Here is a 20,477-nt window from a genome sequence, read left to right as displayed (position 1 = left end):
AAGGGACCAATAACATCAAAGGGGAACCGGAGCTAAAGTGGCCAACTCAGAGCTCGAGCTGAGACGTGTCAGCGCTATCGTTAACAGATCGTTATTGTCGCAAAGCTAATATATTCTTCTGGTTACCTGTGTGTTCGAAATAACTAAGTCAGCGCGATCATGTAAACGTACTCAAAAATAAATGTCGAATCTTATACGTGGATTTAATTCAAAGTACTATTTTCGGTACTGCGAGTATTTACTTTGTCATTTGCCGTAAATGGTTTTGTGTTGTGACGACGACTTAAATAAGCGCTGGGAAAGCTTAGACTACGTCTTGTTCAGTTGGGATGTTTGAAATATCTCAGCATTAATTTGGCCTTTCTTTATTTTGGTGAAATAGGAGTTTCAGTCACGTAAGCCGACTAGAAATGCATTTTTCGTGAGGGATTTGCCACGTCGCCTACAAATCGTTGGTACTGATGCTAATTGATTCAGTTTCAAAGCAGTTGGACTCTGTTCTCGGAAGTGTGGTTAAATAAGTATAGAAAACTGACACGGCAACCACCCGTCTCCCTACGGGGATGATAGGACAAGCGCGGATTTATCGTGCTTTTAATTGTATGGCTGAAATTCCCGTTATTTTTTTCTTGATCAGATAAACAGACCGGCAGGGATGTTTGTGAACTCAAGCGCTTCAAATGCGAAAAGGCACTTTAGTAAATGTGTCCTTGTAACTGGAGGTGCTGGTTTTATGTAAGTACAGGAATAGCACACTTTAGCAGCTAATGCTCTGATGATTGTTTATTTTGTTTTGGAACACAGAGGACTGTCTTCAGTAGTGGTTACAGTTTGAATACTAATTTTACTGTTTGCCTTTGTATGTTTTACGTAGTGGCTCACACGTGGTTGTTGCACTTGTAGAGAAATACCCAGAATGGCAGATTATCAACTTAGACAAGGTAAGATTTTCTTCTTTTATACCATTACACTACATTCACTTAAGATTCTAATTGCAGATCACTAAACACTGTCCAACACTGTTACAGGTGTTTGCCTTTTTTCCTACCCGACAAACACGCTAAAAGAGCGTGGTAAAGTTGGTTTCATGTTTGATATTCGGATTTGCCTCCCCTATATCTTTGAAACGACATCACCAAAAATCACAAAAGTCACACTCTCTGTTTCAGATTGCAGATTGTACTATAACATTGCATAGTGAGTGATATGTTCATTAATTATTGTAGTGGCGAGGCATTTTCTGCGAAACTAAAAAGCCAGCGTTTGAAGCTAGGTACCGTCTACAAAGTGCATTCTAGAGAAACATGCATTGCTACTGGAGCTTTTCTGCTAAGATTTTTTTAATACAAACGTCTGTGAAATTGCAATAAATTGCAACAATTTCAAATTCATACTAAACCAATTTCTCCCACTTCAGAGGTTGTAGTGGTTTTCAGAGGTGCTCCCTGACTTATTACTGGTGGAATTTTACAGAAATATCCAACCACGAGTTTACAGTAATTCAATATGTTTTTTGGAAAATTACTGTAAACCACACGAATGGATTTCTCCCATTTCAAAGGTTGTAGTAGTTGCCAGAGGTGCCCCCTGACTTACTACAGGTGGAATAATGCTTGCTTCTCCAGAATGCACTTTGCACTTTGTAGACGGTCCCTAGCAAAAAGCTGCGCTTCCAACGCTGGCTTATTAGTTTCGCAGAAAATGCCTCGTCACTACAATTTTAATGAACATATCACTCACTATACAATGTTGTAGTACAATCTGCATTTTCTTCTGTAACAGAGAGTGTGACTTTTGTGATTTTTGGTGGTGTCGTTTCAAAGATATAGGGGGGGCAAATCCGAATATCAAACGAATATGGAATATAAAACCAACTTTACCACGCTCGAGAAGCGTTAGGCGTGCCGTTCTAGCTTTAATTAATTTGTAGTGGATATCACATATTCAATGTTATGCAATACAGTGCAATTATTACTAGTAAGAATATAGTTTTTACTAATAAAAATTTATATTAAAGAGCTCCATAATTTAAATTTTGCCACTCATATATTCCCATTGACTTCCATAGTATTTTTTCCTAGTATAGTGTTATATCTTAAATTCAATTTTTACTAGTAAAACTTCATATAGTAGAGCTCTATAATTCAAATTTTACTATTAGAACTATTCTAGATGTGTAATTACATTTTGACTAGTAAGAATAATGGCTGCCACAATTAGTCGACATAGTCGATGACGTCTATGCTGAAAATGGGTCAAAATCGATGCATCTTTTTAAAAAAATTTTTTTAATTACGTTTATGATTTGTAAAATGCTTCAATTCACTATAACAAATGTTTTCATTTAATATCACTATGTAACTATGGGAGTAGTTCAAATTATCACCAAACAAAAAGGAGGTTTTACACTGTGCAAAGTTTCAGTGGCATACCACAGCGGTGCTAGCACTGAGTACGAGCGCCTGAAGTGAAAATCCCTAGGCGCTATTCTGGATGATGGATTGCCAGAGTAGGCAAAACCACCCTAATACTACGTTCACACCGCGAGCGTCAAAGACGCCAGCCGTCGCTCCCGCCGCTCTGAACGCGACGCTAGCCAACGCCGGAGACGCTCTCTGATGTCATAGAGTGGGCGGGGACAAGGCGGCTCAGATTGCCAGGCTCTGAGAACTTTTTAAAGGGGCCGCAAAACAAACAAACGTGTAGCTTATATCTTTGCACCGACTCCTGGTAGGACATAATTTGTCAAATAAATATTTTTGTGAGCCAGTTATTTGCATTCTCATTTAAAATCAAGCATTCTGGAGGGAAAATGTTACCTATAAATAGTGTAGCGCTTCTTTTCAAATTTACCTTGGATCACAATGGATGATCGCCAAGTAGTTGCTTGTGCTTTATGTTACTTTAGTTAACATAAATAGTACTTAAAATGTTTCACGACAGTTCTACTAAAACACATAATTATGTTTTGACAAACACTAATGCTATAAATAGGTTTAACATTACCGACAATTTGCACTGTTTTCTCTGTATGGCGCCAAAATTACTACTGATCTTTACTTTGGCGCCAAAATTACTACTTTTTCACAAAAAAATATATTATGCACTTCACCATCTCACCTGGAACACCGATTGTTTCAGACACTCTGGTCCATGCCTCATTTTTTTTTTAATTTATGTCCCTGTATGCAAACAGAGACACATCATATATAACTGGGTACCCGGCCACAGCAATAATAAGTCTCTCCTCCATTGTGCCTAGGAACGGTTGGGTCGGAACAAAAGTTTACACGCTTATGTTCTGCGGCGCTCTCTTTAGCGGAGCATCTCTACATTCCCATTGGTTGCCGCCCAACCGCGTCACAACTCATTACCATAAAGTTGACTGGGATTCAACTTCTGTCTGACGCTCCCGCCGCCCAGATCGCGCCGCGCCGCTCCTCGACGCCTCCCGACGCTCCCTCCCATAGAGAATGAATGACTTCCGGTCGCTTTGACGCTCTCGCCGCTCGCAGTGTGAACGTAGCATAAGTGCTGTCTATTTGTCTATTCATGTTTATTAAATTAGCATCAGAATGGAGAGCTTTTTAATTTCTTATGTCCTTGTAGCTGCTAAATAGTCATTTTCTATGAGATTGTATGGCGCATACACAATAATCACCAGAGTAATAAGAGTCGGTATGTTACATCCTCTACTGTGAATACCCATCCAAAACAATAAACTCATTAACTATATCAATTTCATTTTCAATTATAGGATCCTTACTATCCTGCAGGTTAGTGATTTCAGCTTTTAGAGCTCTTTTGGAGTAGGGCTGGACCAGAATATTCGAATATTCGTTTGGAGGGATGACATTCGAGTTTTCATTTTGAGATTCGAATATTCGGGGGGAAAAAAAAAAATAACACGTGACATCGATCCCTGCGAAACGGTTCTCATTCGCGCTTAAATGACTAGCCCTTGTGGCAACACCAACATCGTGACTTACTCATGGGGGTAAATTTCATTTAACAGTAGGGGGGGACAATAAATATAAAATTTCTCATGAGCAATTTTTGAAGGGGACACAAATTAATACAGTCAAATTGTACTTATAAAGATATGTCCCCACAATGAAAAACTTTGCTTCTATCATTATTATTGTAGCATGGAGACTGCGTCATTATGGTTATTTTCTCAGTTTTTCTCAGGTTCAATGACAAAGCAGATTTTTCTTCAAAACTATTTATTGCATTGTTTATGTTGTTTACAGTCAAGCCATCAACATACAATAAAATTTAAACAAGACTTTTTAAATGCATAATAGATATTGATTAAACAAAAAAAATACAGTGGGGTCAGTTCAGACGTAGCACAGTGCTCATTTAGTAAATGCACAGCTAAACAATATGCTAATTGTGGCCGTTAATGTTAAGTTAACATTATGCCAAGTCGTCACAAATAAAACAATGCATGGGAAACGGCTTTGATGTGTTAGTTGCAGTGCACTATGCAACAAGCTATTGTAAACAAGCTAACGTTAACTGGATAAGTAATATTTTAATCGCTAATATAGCAGATTCGTGGAAAATTACATCGGTAATCAGCATTTTTGCCGCAACTAATTTATGAATGAGTCTGCATCAACTACATTAAAGAGAATCGCTTTATTTAAAGTGAATAAAATACCCTACTTACTGGAGTTCAACATTAATTGAGCAGCAGCCACACACCTGATTCGTGTGTGTAGAGTAGGTGAGATGACCTGGGAAAGCAGGCAGTTGGCCAAACCACTGTGAGGAAGGGGAGGGGGAACTGAACTGTTTCTAAATGCATTTTTTACGTTTGTTTTTTTTTCTACTTACAGAATTATTTTAGGTATACATACATATATTTTTCACAATAGTGCGATTTTTTTTTTTTTTTTTTTTTTTCTTTTTTTGGGGGGGACAACCCTCGGATAGGGGGGGACATGTCCCCTCCGTCCCCCCCGGGATTTACGCCCATGGATTTACTTTATCTCAGAGAGAAGACAAAAATGCCGAAGACCTCAGTTGTGTGGGAGCACTTTAAATTGGCTGAAGACAAAACAAAGGCAGTGTATCAAATATGCGATTTGAAACTGGCCTACCACTACAGCACAACAAGTTGTTTTCTGTTTTTATTCTATAAGGGAATTCATTTAATTTTATTTAAACTCTTCGTTAATTAAAATGTGTGATTTTATTGAAAGTATGCTGCTGCCATGTTCTTTATTTATTAAATTCGTTGAACTTCGTTAATTGATAAATTTTGGGCTACCTTATTTAAAGTATTGCTCTAACAGACCTGTTATTGTTTTGTATTATAGTGCAGTGTTCGTTCTTAAATAATATAAACCCTGCCCGGGCCGCATGTAGCGCCCGCCTTTCGGCTCGTGCTGTTCTGTCATTTATTAAAATTTTAATCATTCTGAAAGTGTCGCGACTTGCCTGTATACACTCACATAAAGGATTATTAGGAACACCTGTTCATTTTCTCATTAATGCAATTATCTAATCAACCAATCACATGGCAGTTGCTTCAATGCATTTAGGGGTGTGGTCCTGGTCAAGACAATCTTCTGTACACCAAACTGAATGTCAGAATGGGAAAGAAAGGTGATTTAAGCAATTTTGAGCGTGGCATGGTTGTTGCTGCCAGACGTGCCGGTCTGAGTATTTCACAATCTGCTCAGTTACTGGGATTTTCACGCACAACCATTTCTAGGGTTTACAAAGAATGGTGTGCAAAGGGAAAAACATCCAGTATGCGGCAGTCCTGTGGGCGATAATGCCTTGTTGATGCTAGAGGTCAGAGGAGAATGGGCCGACTGATTCAAACTGATAGAAGAGCAACTTTGACTGAAATAACCACTCGTTACAACCGAGGTATGCAGCAAAGCATTTGTGAAGCCACAACACGCACAACCTTGAGGCGGATGGGCTACAACAGCAGAAGACCCCACGGGGTACCACTCATCTCCACTACAAATAAGAAAAAGAGGCTACAATTTGCACGAGCTCACCAAAATTGGACAGTTGAAGACTGGAAAAATGTTGCCTGGTCTGATGAGTCTCGATTTCTGTTGAGACATTCAAATGGTAGAGTCAGAATTTGGCGTAAACAGAATGAGAACATGGATCCATCATGCCTTGTTACCACTGTGCAGGCTGCTGGTGGTGGTGTAATGGTGTGGGGGATGTTTTCTTGGCACACTTTAGGCCCCTTAGTGCCAATTGGGCATCGTTTAAATGCCACGGCCTACCTGAGCATTGTTTCTGACCATGTCCATCCCTTAATGACCACCATGTACCCATCCTCTGATGGCTACTTCCAGTAGGATAATGCACCATGTCACAAAGCTTGAATCATTTCAAATTGGTTTCTTGAACATGACAATGAGTTCACTGTACTAAAATGGCCCCCACAGTCACCAGATCTCAACCCAATAGAGCATCTTTGGGATGTGGTGGAACGGGAGCTTCGTGCCCTGGATGTGCATCCCACAAATCTCCATCAACTGCAAGATGCTATCCTGTCAATATGGGCCAACATTTCTAAAGAATGCTTTCAGCACCTTGTTGAATCAATGCCACGTAGAATTAAGGCAGTTCTGAAGGCGAAAGGGGGTCAAACACCGTATTAGTATGGTGTTCCTAATAATCCTTTAGGTGAGTGTATATATTACACAAAAATGCGACTTTGCACGCCCTTGCGTCCGCAGCAGTTGGATGAACGGTTCTCGAAATAAAAATGCAACAGACACACACACACACAGAGAGATTCCTGCCTTTATTAGAGATAAGAATATATTCAGCCCCCTCCCACCGAAGCTTCAAATATTCGATGTTGATCACTACCGAATACTTGAAGCTCAAAAAATGGTATTCGGACCAGCCCTATTTTGGAGTTAAAATGTTGGATCAAACTTTAAATGTCATCCTTAGCCTCCAATGCAATCTTCCTTTAAACGTTCCTCTTAGTGAGTTTTTAATATTATTTTTTAACTCAACCTGTGTACTTAGATCTTCCTGCTTTATTCTGACATCATTAGTTATTTTCCATTTGTGGACCAGAGCCCTTTTCCTCCTGAATATATCCTTAATTTCTACCTTAATAAACCACCTTGGTTGCCTTTTCCTAGATTTAATTTTGCTGGAAACGGGTATGAAGTCCTCTTGCGCTTGCAATAATGTGCTTTTTAAAAAAAACAGTTTTGTTATTTAACTCCATCCAGTTTACATTTTCTAGTTTCAGTCTCATACCATTAAAGTTAACTTTTCTGATATTGTATATTTTTGTTTTGGGTTTTGCTCTTCAGACACTAAAATTAACCTTGAAGTTAACCATGTTATGATCTCTACTGTCAAGTGGTTCTAAAACCTCAGATTTTCCAATCCTATCCTGGTTATTAGAGAAAACAGGATTAAGAATGGCTTCTCCCTTGGTAGGGGTTTTAACAGACTGAGTAAAAAAAGCAATCTTGTACCAATTGCACCATCTCAAGTTCATTTATAGAAGAGCCAGTGTCCCACTGTATCCCAGGTAAATTAAAATCACCCAGAACTACCACATCATTTTTGTTACTCATAATCCTGATATCATTGTATATCATTCTGCTTTCCTCTGAAACTAAATTAGGTGCTATGTAACAAACACCAACAATTAGGCCATTTGAGTTTTTAGCATCTAGTTTTACCCATGTAGCTTCTGTACTTTTATTTTTATCAGTGATTTCCCTTGCCTACAAGTTTTCTTTTCCATATACTGCAACACCACCTCCCTTCTTGCATTCTTCTCCATCATTGTCACTCAACCATGTTTCAGTTATTCCTGTAATGTCATAAGAAATAAAACCCTCTAAATCATAAATTTTGTTTCTAATACTCCTAGAGTTTTTTCAGACGGCATATGGTAGGCCTTTTACAGTGCCCACTTTCATTATAATTTGGGGCTTTCCATCTCCCCCCACCTATATCTCTTCTGATCGCCTTCTGTCAAGAAGTGTAGTGATAGGAGAGGAGACTGGCCAATCAGAAATTCTACTTCAGGTCTCTTGGCTAATAATTGTGACAGAAATGTACTCCTGTGCCAAGTTGAGCAAGGGTCTAGGTAGAGTTGAACGTGTACAGAGCAAATTGAATGAACATACAGCCTGAGTTGATTGCTGGCTACAGCGAAAGCTGTTGGTGAAGGGTCCACAGCTAAACCGTACTTGCGCCATAAGTTCAACACAGGAGTATAAATCAGCCTTGAGTGTTGTCTGTTCACATTTATTAAATTACCATTAGTATGGAGAGCTTTTTATATCATCTGTCCTCATAAATGCTAAATGCCCTCATTATTAAAGCCATAAAGGTTCCATCGAATAAGTGTTTGAGAAAATGTTTAGGCTAGAATTTGGCCTTATTGTAAACCCTGCAGCACATTATCTTGTCATCTATCTTTTGTTTAATTTATTCACTGCCCCTTAATTTGTTATATTTTGTTTATCTTTGTTTATGTATGGACAACCTGAGCCTCACCACAAACAGTTTGATCTACAGATGTCTGTTATACAGTGCATATGGTATATAAGACTTTGACTTGCAGTCAGACATAAACAAATTTACAGTTTATACACCTTTATTTAAATGTGCAGTATACTTCCTTATTTCTTGCGATTTCTTCTTGTGGTGTTTGATCAGTATTAGCAAGTTTTAATGGGACCTTCTGGTTTGTTGTAGCTGGATAAGTGCTCAAGTTTGAAGAATGTCTCAGCTGTCGAGCACAGCACAAATTATAAATTCGTACAGGTAAGAAGTGGATTTAGTGAAGAGGTGTATGGATCTAAAATTATCTCAATGACATGAAAGTGACCTGATTGCCTTTATATTTTTATTAAAAGGGAGATGTATGCGATCTGTATCTGATAAATTGTCTTTTTGAGACTGAAGATATTGACATCGTTTTTCATTTTGCTGCCCGGTCGCACGTAGGTGAGTATCACCAATATTAGACTGCTGAGCAATTTGGATCCCGTGACTGGCGATCCCCAACTCTTCTCACTGGGCCATAATTCAGAGTGTTGTTGGTGGTCTGTGGTCCGTAGTTAAAGCTATATTTTTATTGTTTTTATTTTTGTAGATGACTCCTTCAGGTGTCCCATGGAGTTCCAGAGTGTTAATGTGGAGGGAACCCGTGTGCTGCTCCAGGCAGCACACAAGGCTGAGGTCAAACGGTTCATTTATGCGAGCACAGACGAGGTGTATGGGGAAAGCACTGAGCAGGTCAGAGCCCTTTCTGCATCTCAGTCAGGATTGGTGTGCGTACAATGTCAATAAGTTCCTGTGTGTAGACTTTTACTGATAACTTGTATGATTGTACGTTCATGCCTAAACTCTTTATACATTTGTGAAATAATGCAGTTAACGTGCACAAGTACTTCTGTTTGTTTTTTCAGACAACATTGTTGTTAATTCAGACAGTTCGTTTGCTTCTCAGGAACATGATGAGTTTAGTCCACGGAGACCCACAAATCCATACTCTACCTCAAAAGCTGCCGCAGAATCAGTTGCGCTGTTTTACTGGAACAAATATAGGGTAAGGAAACAGGCACCCTGCAGCATATTTATGTAGTATAAGGTGACATGTCTCACTTTTGGGAAATTTTCACGAAATTCTGATTTAATGGATCTCCAACATGAAAAATTTCAAAAGGCACTGAGACCATTTTCCATTTAATGTTTTAAGAATATCTAAACTTACTATGAATTTAAATACAAGTGGCTGGAAACCGGCCAACAAATTTCAAACAATTCTCATGAAATCCTGTTTTAAAGCATCTCCAACATGAAAAATTCTGATTTCAAGAAATTCCAAAGACTCAGAGACTCCATACAATCAATATTATGTACATGTACCAATGAAATGAATGACAATCCAGTCTCATAAGAACAGCAGCACTTATCCGGTCTGGCCAGTAAAGCTTTTTTTTTTACCTTTAGTCAATTGTGTGACTTCTGTGTTTTGCCCATATGTCAAACAAAGCACAGAAGGATCTAGCTGAGGAGATGCCAGGAAGCTGTTTAGGAATGATATCCCTTATGTCTTTGCAATACTACCAGGCCCTCTCCAGGAAATCAAATGTTAAGGACAAAGTAGCCATTTTCCCCTCTGCAGCTGATGGTGTCCACTTTATATGATTCATCAACAATCTGGTTAAAAGAAAGCAATGATTCAGTGTTTCCTCCCATTGTCCGTATAGCCTGAACAACACATTATTATATAACTAGCTGACTGTGCCAATCCAGTAAGTATAAATTGTATATTTCCTCCTTGAACTGTACCAGCCTAGCCTTGCTGCTGCCTTTTTTTCTTAACAGCTGCTTATCTGTAAAGAAATACGATTGCATACGATTACCTCTACCTGGAGTTTGCAATAGCTATGAAATTAGCATGACCTACTCTAGGAAATGTTCAAAGTAGCTGTCATGTTATGACATTCAGGAAATAAAGTCCTCTGCATGACCCTTTATGGTCAATTTCTTATCACCGAAACAGCGCAGCTCTCCACCACAACCGGCTTTCAATTGTGGTAGTAGGTAAAAATGTTGTGGTGAAGGATAAGTGACCTTAACCTTTTTTGATAACCTTTGATGCATCATGAGGGCTAGATAAACTTTCACTCGCTATTTATTTACATAATCAAAAATAAAAATAATTGATCAAAACTCCCTGTATCAGTAATGAGATCCATTAACACTAGAACCACTGGGACCTTCTTTAACGGCCAGCAGCACGTACTTTGGTGTATCACACCTTTTAGTTTTGTTAATGGACCATTGCATTAGCATACTGCTCACCCATCAAGAAAAGAATGCGACCGTCAGTAATTCTCATAGCAGCAGAGTTCCTGTCACCCCAAAAAGGCCGTAAAACCGTAATACAGTTGTTTGTCACATATTTTAGTGTATTTGTATTGGTTTCGATAATCTCACACTGGTAATAAAATAAGTCTCCCTTTAACATAAATACCAAAAGAACTGATCACTTTCGCTATTACATTTGGGTATGGGTGGTCGTATCATTTCGAAAAGATGTAAAACGTGACGTAATGTTTTTCTCATATTTGTTTTATATTTATTGGAGTTATCAACGCAAATGAAATAAGGCACTGGGTAACGAGTGAGATTTTCAACTGGAGACAAGACTGCATACAGCCGTGGCATAGAGTTTTGAGAATGATGCAAGTATTAATTTTCACAAAGTCTGCTGCCTCAGTTTTTATGTTGGCAAATTGCATATACTCCAAAATGTTTTGAAGAGGGATCAGATGAATTGCATTTAATTGCAAAGTCCCTTTTTGCCATAAAAATGAACCTAATCCCAAAAAAAACATTTCCACTGCACTTCAGCCCTGCCACAAAAGGACCTGCTGACATCATTTCAGTGATTCTCACGTTATTATTATTATTATTATTATTATTATTATTATTGTCACGTTCGGGCGTAAGGAGATCCAGGAAGCAGGCAAACGGAGCCAGGAAGTAGGCAAAACGGGGATTTATTGTGGGTAAACAGGACCGGGGAAGCACGATAGGCAACATTAATGACGAGTCTGGGGAAGACTGACTCAGACGAGGACTAAATACAAAAGACAAGCCACGGACAACGAGCCACAGATGAGAACAATCAGGGCGAAACAGGAGGTAATGAGGTGGGCGTGGCACACATCGGGAGCGGACGGAGCGAGGCGTGACATAACCCCCCCCCCAAAGGCGCGCACACCGGGCGCGCCCGAGAGGAGGCGACGGACGGGACGAGGGAACAGGACCTGAAAGACAAAAGCAAGACATCAACGGGGAACCGGAAACAAGACAGAGATACAGAACAGGAACAAGGACGAAAAGAAAGACAGGACCTGACACAGGACGGGGAACGCGGAAAGACAGACCAGGAAGGGAGACACAGGGGGAACACCCACAGGCGACACAGAGGGCCGAGGAGCAGAGACAGGAGGCAGAAAGGGAGGAGGAACAAGGGGAGCCCGAAGGAACCCAGGCGGGCGACGGGCAGCGGCCGGAGGGGCCGCAGGGGAGAGGGAGAAGGGAGCAGGAGGGGACCACCCAGGGGCCAAGGGAACGGGACGAGGGAGCGACGGAGGGGACAAGGAGGGAGCAGGAGGGAACACCGATGCAGGCAGGCAGAAGGGGGAAGCCGCGGCAGGCGGAGGCGCAGCCGGAGCCAGGGGGCAGGGAGGGCGGGACCCGGACCCGACGCCTGTGTCCTCTTCCCTTCCGGGACACTGAAAGGCGGGGTCCCGGGTGGTGTTGGCTTTCTCGGGGCAAGGGCGAGGGAGTCAGGAGGGAGGTGCCCCAGCGTGTAGACTCGGGCAGAGCAGGGGGCGTGGCCGTAGGTGATGCAGCCGGAGCCGCGGGCGGGGCAGCCAGAGCCGCGGGCAGGACTGGAGAGGCGGCCTCAGGCAGGGCCGCGGGCAGGACTGGAGAGGCGGCCTCAGGCAGGGCCGCGGGCAGGACTGGAGAGGCAGAGCGGCGGCGTCAGCAGCAGGCAGCGCAGCCGCGGGCAGAGCGGCGGCGTCAGCAGCAGGCAGCGCAGCCGCGGGCAGATCGGCGGCGTCAGCAGCAGGCAGCGCAGCCGCGGGCAGATCGGCGGCGGCAGCAGACAGCGCAGCCGCGGGCAGATCGGCGGCGGCGGCAGCAGGCTGCGCAGCCGCGGGCAGATCGGCGGCGACGGCAGCAGGCTGCGCAGCCGCGGGCAGATCGGCGGCGACGGCAGCAGGCTGCGCAGCCGCGGGCAGAGCGGCGACGGCAGCAGGCTGCGCAGCCGCGGGCAGAGCGGCGACGGCAGCAGGCAGCGCAGCCGCGGGCAGATCGGCGACGGCAGCAGGCAGCGCAGCCGCGGGCAGATCGGCGGCGGCAGCAGGCAGCGCAGCCGCGGGCAGATCGGCGGAGGCAGCAGGCTGCGCAGCCGCGGGCAGATCGGCGGCGACAGCAGCAGGCTGCGCAGCCGCGGGCAGAGCGGCAACAGCAGCAGGCGGTGCCGCGGGCAGAGCGGCAGCAGCAGCAGCAGGCAGATCGGCGGCAGCAGCAACAGGCAGCGCAGCCGCGGGCAGATCGGCGGAGGCAGCAGCGGGCAGCGCAGCCGCGGTCAGGTCCGGAGCCTGCAGGTCCGGAGCAGGCAGGAGGGGTGCCGAGCGCGTTGGCGCTGTTCCTTTAAAAGCTCTAGAGACCCGGGGAACAGCGTCTCTTACGGCAAAGTGCTCGGGCCGGTAAGCATCGGTCTCCAACGGAGGCAGCTCTTCCTCTACATGGGGTTCACCGGTAGGAAAGGCGTCCTCCCACGCGGGCATTAGGGAGCAGGCACCTAGGAAGATCGCTGTCTCCCCCTCATACTGCGCTCGGCGCGGCTTTCGCCGCTTCCTTCCGGAGCTGGGGTTTTGAGCGGTAGAAGCCGTGTTAAGCTCAGTCGTGCGCTTGGAGAAAGTCGTCTGTCGCTGGGCGGCTGGAGCCTTCGCAGTCTTGCTTACGACCGTCTTTAGCACAAGTGAGAGTGTTGAGGAGGACAAGGCTGGAGATCACTCTGCCATTAAGTTAGAAAAGCAGACTGGATGCTATAAAGGAGGGTGGTGCTTGAAATCATTGTTCTTCCTCTGTTAACCATGGTTACCTGCAAGGAAAAACATGCAGTCATCATTTCTTTGTACAAAAATGGCTTCACGGGCAAGGAAACTGCTGCTAGTAAAATTGCACCTAAATCAGCCATTCATCGGATCATCAAGAACTTCAAGGAGAGAGGTACAATTGTTGTAAAGAAGGCTTCAGGGTGCCCATGTAAGTCCAGCAAGTGCCAAGACTGTTACCTAAAGTTGATTCAGCTGTGGGATTGGGGCACCACCAGTGCAGAGCTTGTCCAGGAATGGCAGCAGGCAGTTGTGAGTGCATCTGTATGCACAGTGAGGCAAAGACATTTGGAGGATGGTGTGGTGTCAAGAAGGGCAGCAAAGAAGCCACTTCTCTCCACGAAAAGCATCAGGGACAGACTGATATTCTGCAAAAGGTACAGGAATTAGACTGCTGAGGACTGGGGTAAAGTCATTTTCTCTGTTGAATCCCCATGCCGATTGTTTCGGAAATCTGGAAAAAAGATTGTCTGGAGAAGAAAAGGTGAGCGCTACCGTCAGTCCTGAGTCATGCCAACAGTAAAGCATCCTGAGACCATTCGTGTGTGGGGAGTGGGCTCACTCACAATTATACCCATGAGTAAAGAATGGTACTAAAACATCCTCCAAGAGCAACTTCTCTTAACCATCTAACAAACAGTTTGGTGATAAACAATGCTTTTTCCAGCATGATGGAGCACTGTGGAAAAAGTGATAACTAAGTGGCTCTGGGATCAAAACATCAACATTTTGGGTCCATAGCCAGGAAACTCCCCAGACCTTAATCCCATTGAGTCCTCAAGAGGCAGGGTGGACAAACAAAAACCCACAACTTGACAAACTCCAAGCATTGATTCTGCAAGAATGGCCTGCCATCAGTCAGGAATTGGCCCAGAAGTTGATTGACAGCATGCCAGGGAGAATTGCACAGATCTTGAAAAAGAAGGGCCAACACTGCAAGTATTAACTATTTTCATAAATTTAATGTAAGTGTCAATAAAACCCATTGACACTTATTAAATGCTTGTAATTATACTTCGGTATAACAGAAACATCTGACAAAAAGATTTACAAACACTTAAGCAGCAAACTTTGTGAAACCAATACTTGTTATACATGTATGTAACAGTTTTATGACATTGTAGATAGTCTGTAGGGTTTGCAGAGTAAACAAATGCTTTTGATTTAGTTAATTGTAGGTGTATAATGGAATGATGTGGATTTGCTTTAAGATTTCTTGCGTGAGTGTGAGTGTCACGCAGGATACGGGAGAGTTGGCAAACCCTGAAAATGTGTGTTTTTTTTAATTGCTTCATCTGAGTTGATTTGTATGAAAAATAACATTATACAGTTGTTAAAAAAGAGGGACAAACGTGAAATCAATAAACTACGTCTATTTAATGTTTTATAAAATGTATACTGCATTTGAAGACTTTTCAGGTGTACAACTTCAGGACAGAGCAGTCACACTGTTAGGAGCATTGTGTCTTTTTGGTTGAGGGTGTTTGAGTCACGGCTGTTATTAATACTAATGGCACATTAGCTCAAAAAGAGCTGCATATGCCGAAGTATGTCTTGCTTGGTGGTAAAGGAGTCTGATGTTCTTTGGCATGGGAAACGGTGGTTCTAGTGATAAGCCATGTAGACACTGTGAGAAGCATTTAACTTTTTTTTTTTTACTTTTATTTGGAAAGATGAGAAGAGCTGCTTAGTAAGCCATCTTGAGTGTCACAGCCAAGGTCTTTCTTTTCTTCAAAAATGCCTTTCTGGACTTAAAGGTTGAAAATGGTTGCAAAGCATGAGAAAATTGGTCTTGGACACATTCCTTTTCCTTATTGTCACGACTTTTACTAATGAGTGCCAAATCTCTCATGTTTATTTACTGTAGCTGTTTATAATATGAAATTCATTAACATATAAAATTAATAACATTTCTATACAGCACTCAGATTCAGAGATGTGCACTTTGCGGAAATGAGAATTTTACTTTTAAATGTGAAGAAAATAAAAATATATATTAATTTCAAAATGTATGCAAGATAGACCATAGGGAGATGTTTGCGATTTTATTTTTATTATTTTGATAAACCTTACTTAATCAAAATTCCTCATGTTAGCTAACAAGTCAGACTAAGTGAGAATAACCATATTATCAAGGAACAAGAGTGCACACATTGTTTGAGAAATTGGACCTAGTAGGAGAACTGACTTTCTGTATATGTTTTCTTTAAAGTTTCCTGTAATAGTGACGAGAAGCAACAATGTTTATGGACCAAATCAGTACCTGGAAAAGGTAAGCAACCCCACCGCAATGTAAAATGTGTGCGATGGATACTGTTAAGAAGTGGAGTAGGCACACTTAGTAGGCATGTCTGACAAATCTTTGCTTGTTCCTCAGGTCATTCCAAGATTTATTTCTCTTCTGGAGCAGAATAAGAAGTGGTAAGAAATAATTGTGGCTAAAAAAAGGTATTGTTTTACTGTGTTACTGTGCAGAAGCAAAGACTGGTTTTTAAAGTGGTTTATTCTTCATTTACTGCAAAATGACAGCATGCATATGATGGATGATGTGTTACCCCTAAGGACTGAGGTTTATCATCTACATATGAGGTGAGGATGATGGATTTTCTCAAGGTATTTTCTGAATGCCCTTGTTCTTGTGGTCACATGCCCCCTACAGCACGATTCAGGGCACAGGCCTCCAGTCCCGGAATTTCCTGTATGCAACGGACGCCACTGAGGCCTTCCTCACTGTGCTGGAGAGGGGAGACCCAGGAGAGATTTACAACGTGGGCTCTGACTTCGAGCTGTCCATCATCCAGCTCGCCAGACAGCTGATTACGCTGGTAATTTTTAAAATGAAATTTAGAGTATTCCTTTTGTCCTTGCCCTGAGTGAAGTGATGACGTTCCACAGCACTCGGGTGTTTTCTGTCACACAAACGATTGATATGGGATATGTGGAGAAGGCAACATCTCTCTCTTTCCACTGCCCCCCATCTTGTACTGAAAGTGTAATAAATATTTCAATGATTTATTTCTTCCCCTCTTTTGTTATTTGTTTTTATGTGCAGTTTTTAAATTCTTTGAAGACTGATTGTTTTTCAACTTGAACAGATCCCATTCACCAGAGACCCTGGTCTATCCTCTTGTCAGGCAGCAGGAGACTCAGTTCCAGCTCTGTGCTGCATGTGTAACCTCTCAGGTCACTTTGTTTTTGTCTTTACCCCTGATATTGCAAGTTTGCTTTTCTTTTGAAATTTATTTTAGAACAAGGGTCGAGTTCATTTTGTGCATCACATGAGTCGACAGCTGTTATGTTTTTAATTGTATCCCTGTAACCCAGAAATGGACAAGCAGTATAGAGAATAAATAAATGAATGAATGTATCTATGTATCTATCTCTTGTGTATTGTAGATGAAGGGCACGTCGATTCTGACCAATCCTGACGACTGGCTCAGCTTTGTCAAAGACCGGTGAGCACAGAGCCTGAGGCATGTCCTAATGTTTGGAGAGGGGGTGGGGATGGGGACCGGGACCAGGGTGGTAAGCCCCAGGCTACACAGAGATGGGCACTCTGGAGTGCCGACTGGGTTAAATGCCTGAATTTAGTGGTCCACTTGTAGTCGGGTCATTAAATGAAGCATATATTTTATCGGCTCCATAGTGGGAGCCTTTCTAGGGCCTTTCTTCTCATAAGCGCTTCCTCCCTTGTAGCCCCCACAATGATCTGAGGTACCCAATGAACTGGGACAAACTGCGGAGGCTTGGCTGGAAGCCCAGGGTCACCTGGCAGGAGGGGATCCGAAGGACTGGTAAGGAGGCCTGTGACATGAGAGCGCTCTCTCTTGTTAGGGGAATGTCATGATGAGAAGGACTCTTAGTAGTGGATATGTGCTTATTCCCTGATGTCAAGCCAGTTGCATCTTGCTGCTTGACTTACAGAGGGTGTGCTGTTCTGTCTTTCAGTGGATTGGTACAAAGAGAACCCAGAGCACTGGTCCGCTGAGGAATGTGGGGTGCGGATCAGCCAGCTGCAGGCCAAGAAACAGCCTGGCATACCGAAAGCACCATATCCTCCCTAGCACCTTTGTGATTTCACTTAATCGTTCTTCCTTGTTATGTGGCTCACTCACCATGAAATCGTGTTCCTTACTATATTGTATTTAATGATGAATAAAATGTTTTACTACACAGTCTATGGGGGTTACACCTGAAAATCTGTTGTTGGTTCGCATGATGTGCTGCATGGAACATGGGAGGGGTGGGGCCTCAAAATCTAACCTCACTTCACCTTAATCCAATCAGATGGCAGGTGCAGACAAGGTTCACTAAGATTGCTGAGCAAAGTGGAAAAGGGGTTAGGGCACACCTCGGAAAACCAGTGGTTGCATGAACCTTGTGAGATGCAGATGTGTTCCCATGGTCATCATTATGGCTGTTATGTGTGTGACCGAGTCAGCCACAGGAACACTTCAGTACTTAAACAACAACAACAAATTTATTTTTGTATAGCGCATTATCACAACATTGCATTGTCCCAAAGTGCTTTACAGCATCCCCACCCAAAGCCCCCAGTGAGTAAGCCATAGGCGACAGTGGCAAGGAAAAACTCCCCAGAAGGAAGAAACCTTGGGAGGGACCAGACTCAAAGGGGGAGCCCATCCTCCAGGGGCCGGCAGGGAGAGTCAAATACAGTTAAATCTGAAACACAAACGGGGAGCAGGGGGGAGATAAGCCGGTGCCACCACTCCCTCCAATCGCCAGGCAGCCTGAAGGCAGGGAGCGGGTCATACAAGGAAGATGACACAGGCAGAACGGCGAGCTGGATGCACAGACGTCATTGGTAGTGGTGACGTCACATGTTGCAGGGTGTGCTGGACATCTTGATAGATTGAGGTCTCCAGGCAGCACCCCCCAGGAGAAGTAGGGGAAATAAATGAAATTAGTCAAAGTAAGGGAGACTATAGGCAGTGCTAAAAGGTAGATGAGTGCAATATGAAGTGCAATGCTCTGGCAAATATGGCTATGGCAGCATAAGTAGGAGGGAGAGGCAGGTGGGAATGCAGACATGGGGAGTCCCTGAAATGTCAGCACTCCAATCCCACAAGCAATTGTGAAGCTAGAGTGACAGCACTGTCAATTCAGTTTATCCAAAGCCAAATGGCACCGATCCCCACCCAGCTCTACACCTCACACTATAGGTTTAACTGGGAGTGAGAAGCTAGCTAGAGCTAGAACTAGTGTCCCTATAAGCTAAACTAAATAGGTGTGTCTAGACTTCAATATTGAAAGTGAGCCTGAAACCCGCACATCCGGTGGAAGACCGTTCCACAGCTGAGGAGTTCTATAGGAGAAAGCTCTGCAGCCTGCCGTAGATCTTTCTACCCTAGGTTTCTTCCTCTTAGGGAGTTTTTCCTTGCCACCGTTGCCTTTGGCTTACTCAATGGGGGGTCCTTACGAGGCAGAAATGTAAAGCGCATTGAGACAATGTAATGTTGTGATAATGCGCTATATAAATAAAATTGAATTGAATTGAATACTAACAAATATCCCGCACCTTGAGATCGAAGCAAGCGTGGGGGATTGTATGTGGTCAGCAGATTATTAAGGTAGTCTGGTGCAAGGCCATTCAGTGCTTTATAGGTTAACGGCAGTATTTTATAGTCAATCCGAGACTTAACTTGTAACCAATGAAGGGAGGATAAGACTGGTGTGATGTGATCAAATTTTTTAGTGTTTGTGAGAACTCTGGCTGCCGCATTTTGTACCAGCTGAAGTTTATGTAAGGAACCAGACGGGCAACCAGAAATGAGGGCATTACAGTAGTCTAGTCTGGTAGTTACGAAGGCATGTATTAATTTTTCTGCATCACGAAGTGAGAGCATCTTACGAAGCTTGGCTATGTTTCGTAGATGATAAAACGCAGTTCTAGTAATACTTCTTATGTGAGCATCAAAACATAGATCTGAATCTACTAGAAGACCAAGATTTCTAACCACTGTGTTAGGTTGTGTAGGAAGGCCACTAATGCTGAGGTGGTGAAACTTATTTCTTGCAGCCTTGGGACCAATCACCAGTACTTCTGTTTTTTCTGTGTTTAACATTAGAATTTTTTTTGCCATCCAGCACCGAATATGTAACAGACAATCTTCTAACCGAGATAGGAGTGATGTATCATAAGGGTTAACAGATATATATAACTGTGTATCATCTGCATAACAATGAAACCCAACACCATGTTTTCTAATAATGTTACCAAGCGGTAGCATGTATAGGGTAAACAGTAGTGGGCCCAGTACTGATCCCTGTGGGACACCGTATGTGACTTTGGTGGCCTTGGATGATTCGTTGTTCACATGTGCATACTGATAGCGATCAGTTAAATATGAGCGGAACCAAGAGAGTGCTGTCCCTGTAATGCCAACTACACCTTCTAACCGGTCCAAGAAGATATTATGGTCCACAGTATCAAATGCTGCAGTTAAATCTAGTAATACCAACAGCGATATCAAGCCACGGTCAGAAGCCATAAGTAAATCATTCATTACTTTGACTAGAGCAGTTTCTGTGCTATGGTTTGGTCTAAAGCCAGACTGATATAATTCATTAGTATTATTTTTTTGTAGGAAAGAAGACAACTGACGAATTACAACCTTTTCCATGATCTTTGAAATGAAAGGAAGATTTAAGATTGGTCTATAGTTTCCTAAAACACTAGGTTCAAGATTTGGTTTCTTTAGAACGGGTCTAATAACAGCCAATTTAAAAGGTTTAGGAACATATCCAAGCTTAAGAGAAGAGTTTAACACATTT

At 42.8% G+C, this 20,477-nt stretch overlaps 1 protein-coding gene across 4 annotated transcripts; it reads left to right on the top strand.

Moving 5' to 3' along the window:
• Positions 1 to 80: 80 nt before the first annotated feature.
• LOC111835622 (dTDP-D-glucose 4,6-dehydratase) lies at positions 81 to 17,822 on the top strand. Of its 4 annotated transcripts, XR_011988288.1 has the most exons (14): positions 81 to 455; positions 638 to 735; positions 875 to 941; positions 8,728 to 8,796; positions 8,889 to 8,979; positions 9,128 to 9,270; positions 9,485 to 9,583; positions 15,895 to 15,954; positions 16,060 to 16,103; positions 16,342 to 16,507; positions 16,778 to 16,865; positions 17,079 to 17,137; positions 17,379 to 17,476; positions 17,631 to 17,672. XR_011988288.1 is itself a non-coding variant. In XM_023796125.2 (13 exons), the coding sequence occupies exons 2-13, from the start codon at positions 656 to 658 to the stop codon at positions 17,744 to 17,746; spliced, it is 1,092 nt and encodes a 363-aa protein (XP_023651893.1). In that variant the 5' UTR covers positions 81 to 225; positions 638 to 655; the 3' UTR covers positions 17,747 to 17,822. The 4 variants fall into 4 exon arrangements, 3 of the variants coding, with proteins under 3 accessions (XP_023651893.1, XP_072564409.1, XP_023651891.1); XM_023796125.2 differs by lacking the exon at positions 16,778 to 16,865 and having other exon boundaries at positions 81 to 225; positions 17,631 to 17,822; XM_023796123.2 differs by lacking the exon at positions 16,778 to 16,865 and having other exon boundaries at positions 84 to 455; positions 17,631 to 17,822.
• Positions 17,823 to 20,477: the final 2,655 nt, after the last annotated feature.

Source organism: Paramormyrops kingsleyae, unplaced genomic scaffold (assembly GCF_048594095.1).
Source record: "Paramormyrops kingsleyae isolate MSU_618 unplaced genomic scaffold, PKINGS_0.4 ups70, whole genome shotgun sequence".
Lineage (NCBI taxonomy): Eukaryota > Metazoa > Chordata > Actinopteri > Osteoglossiformes > Mormyridae > Paramormyrops > Paramormyrops kingsleyae.
The sequence above is the reverse complement of the archived record's forward strand: the minus strand, read 5'-3'. Positions and strand labels throughout refer to the sequence as shown.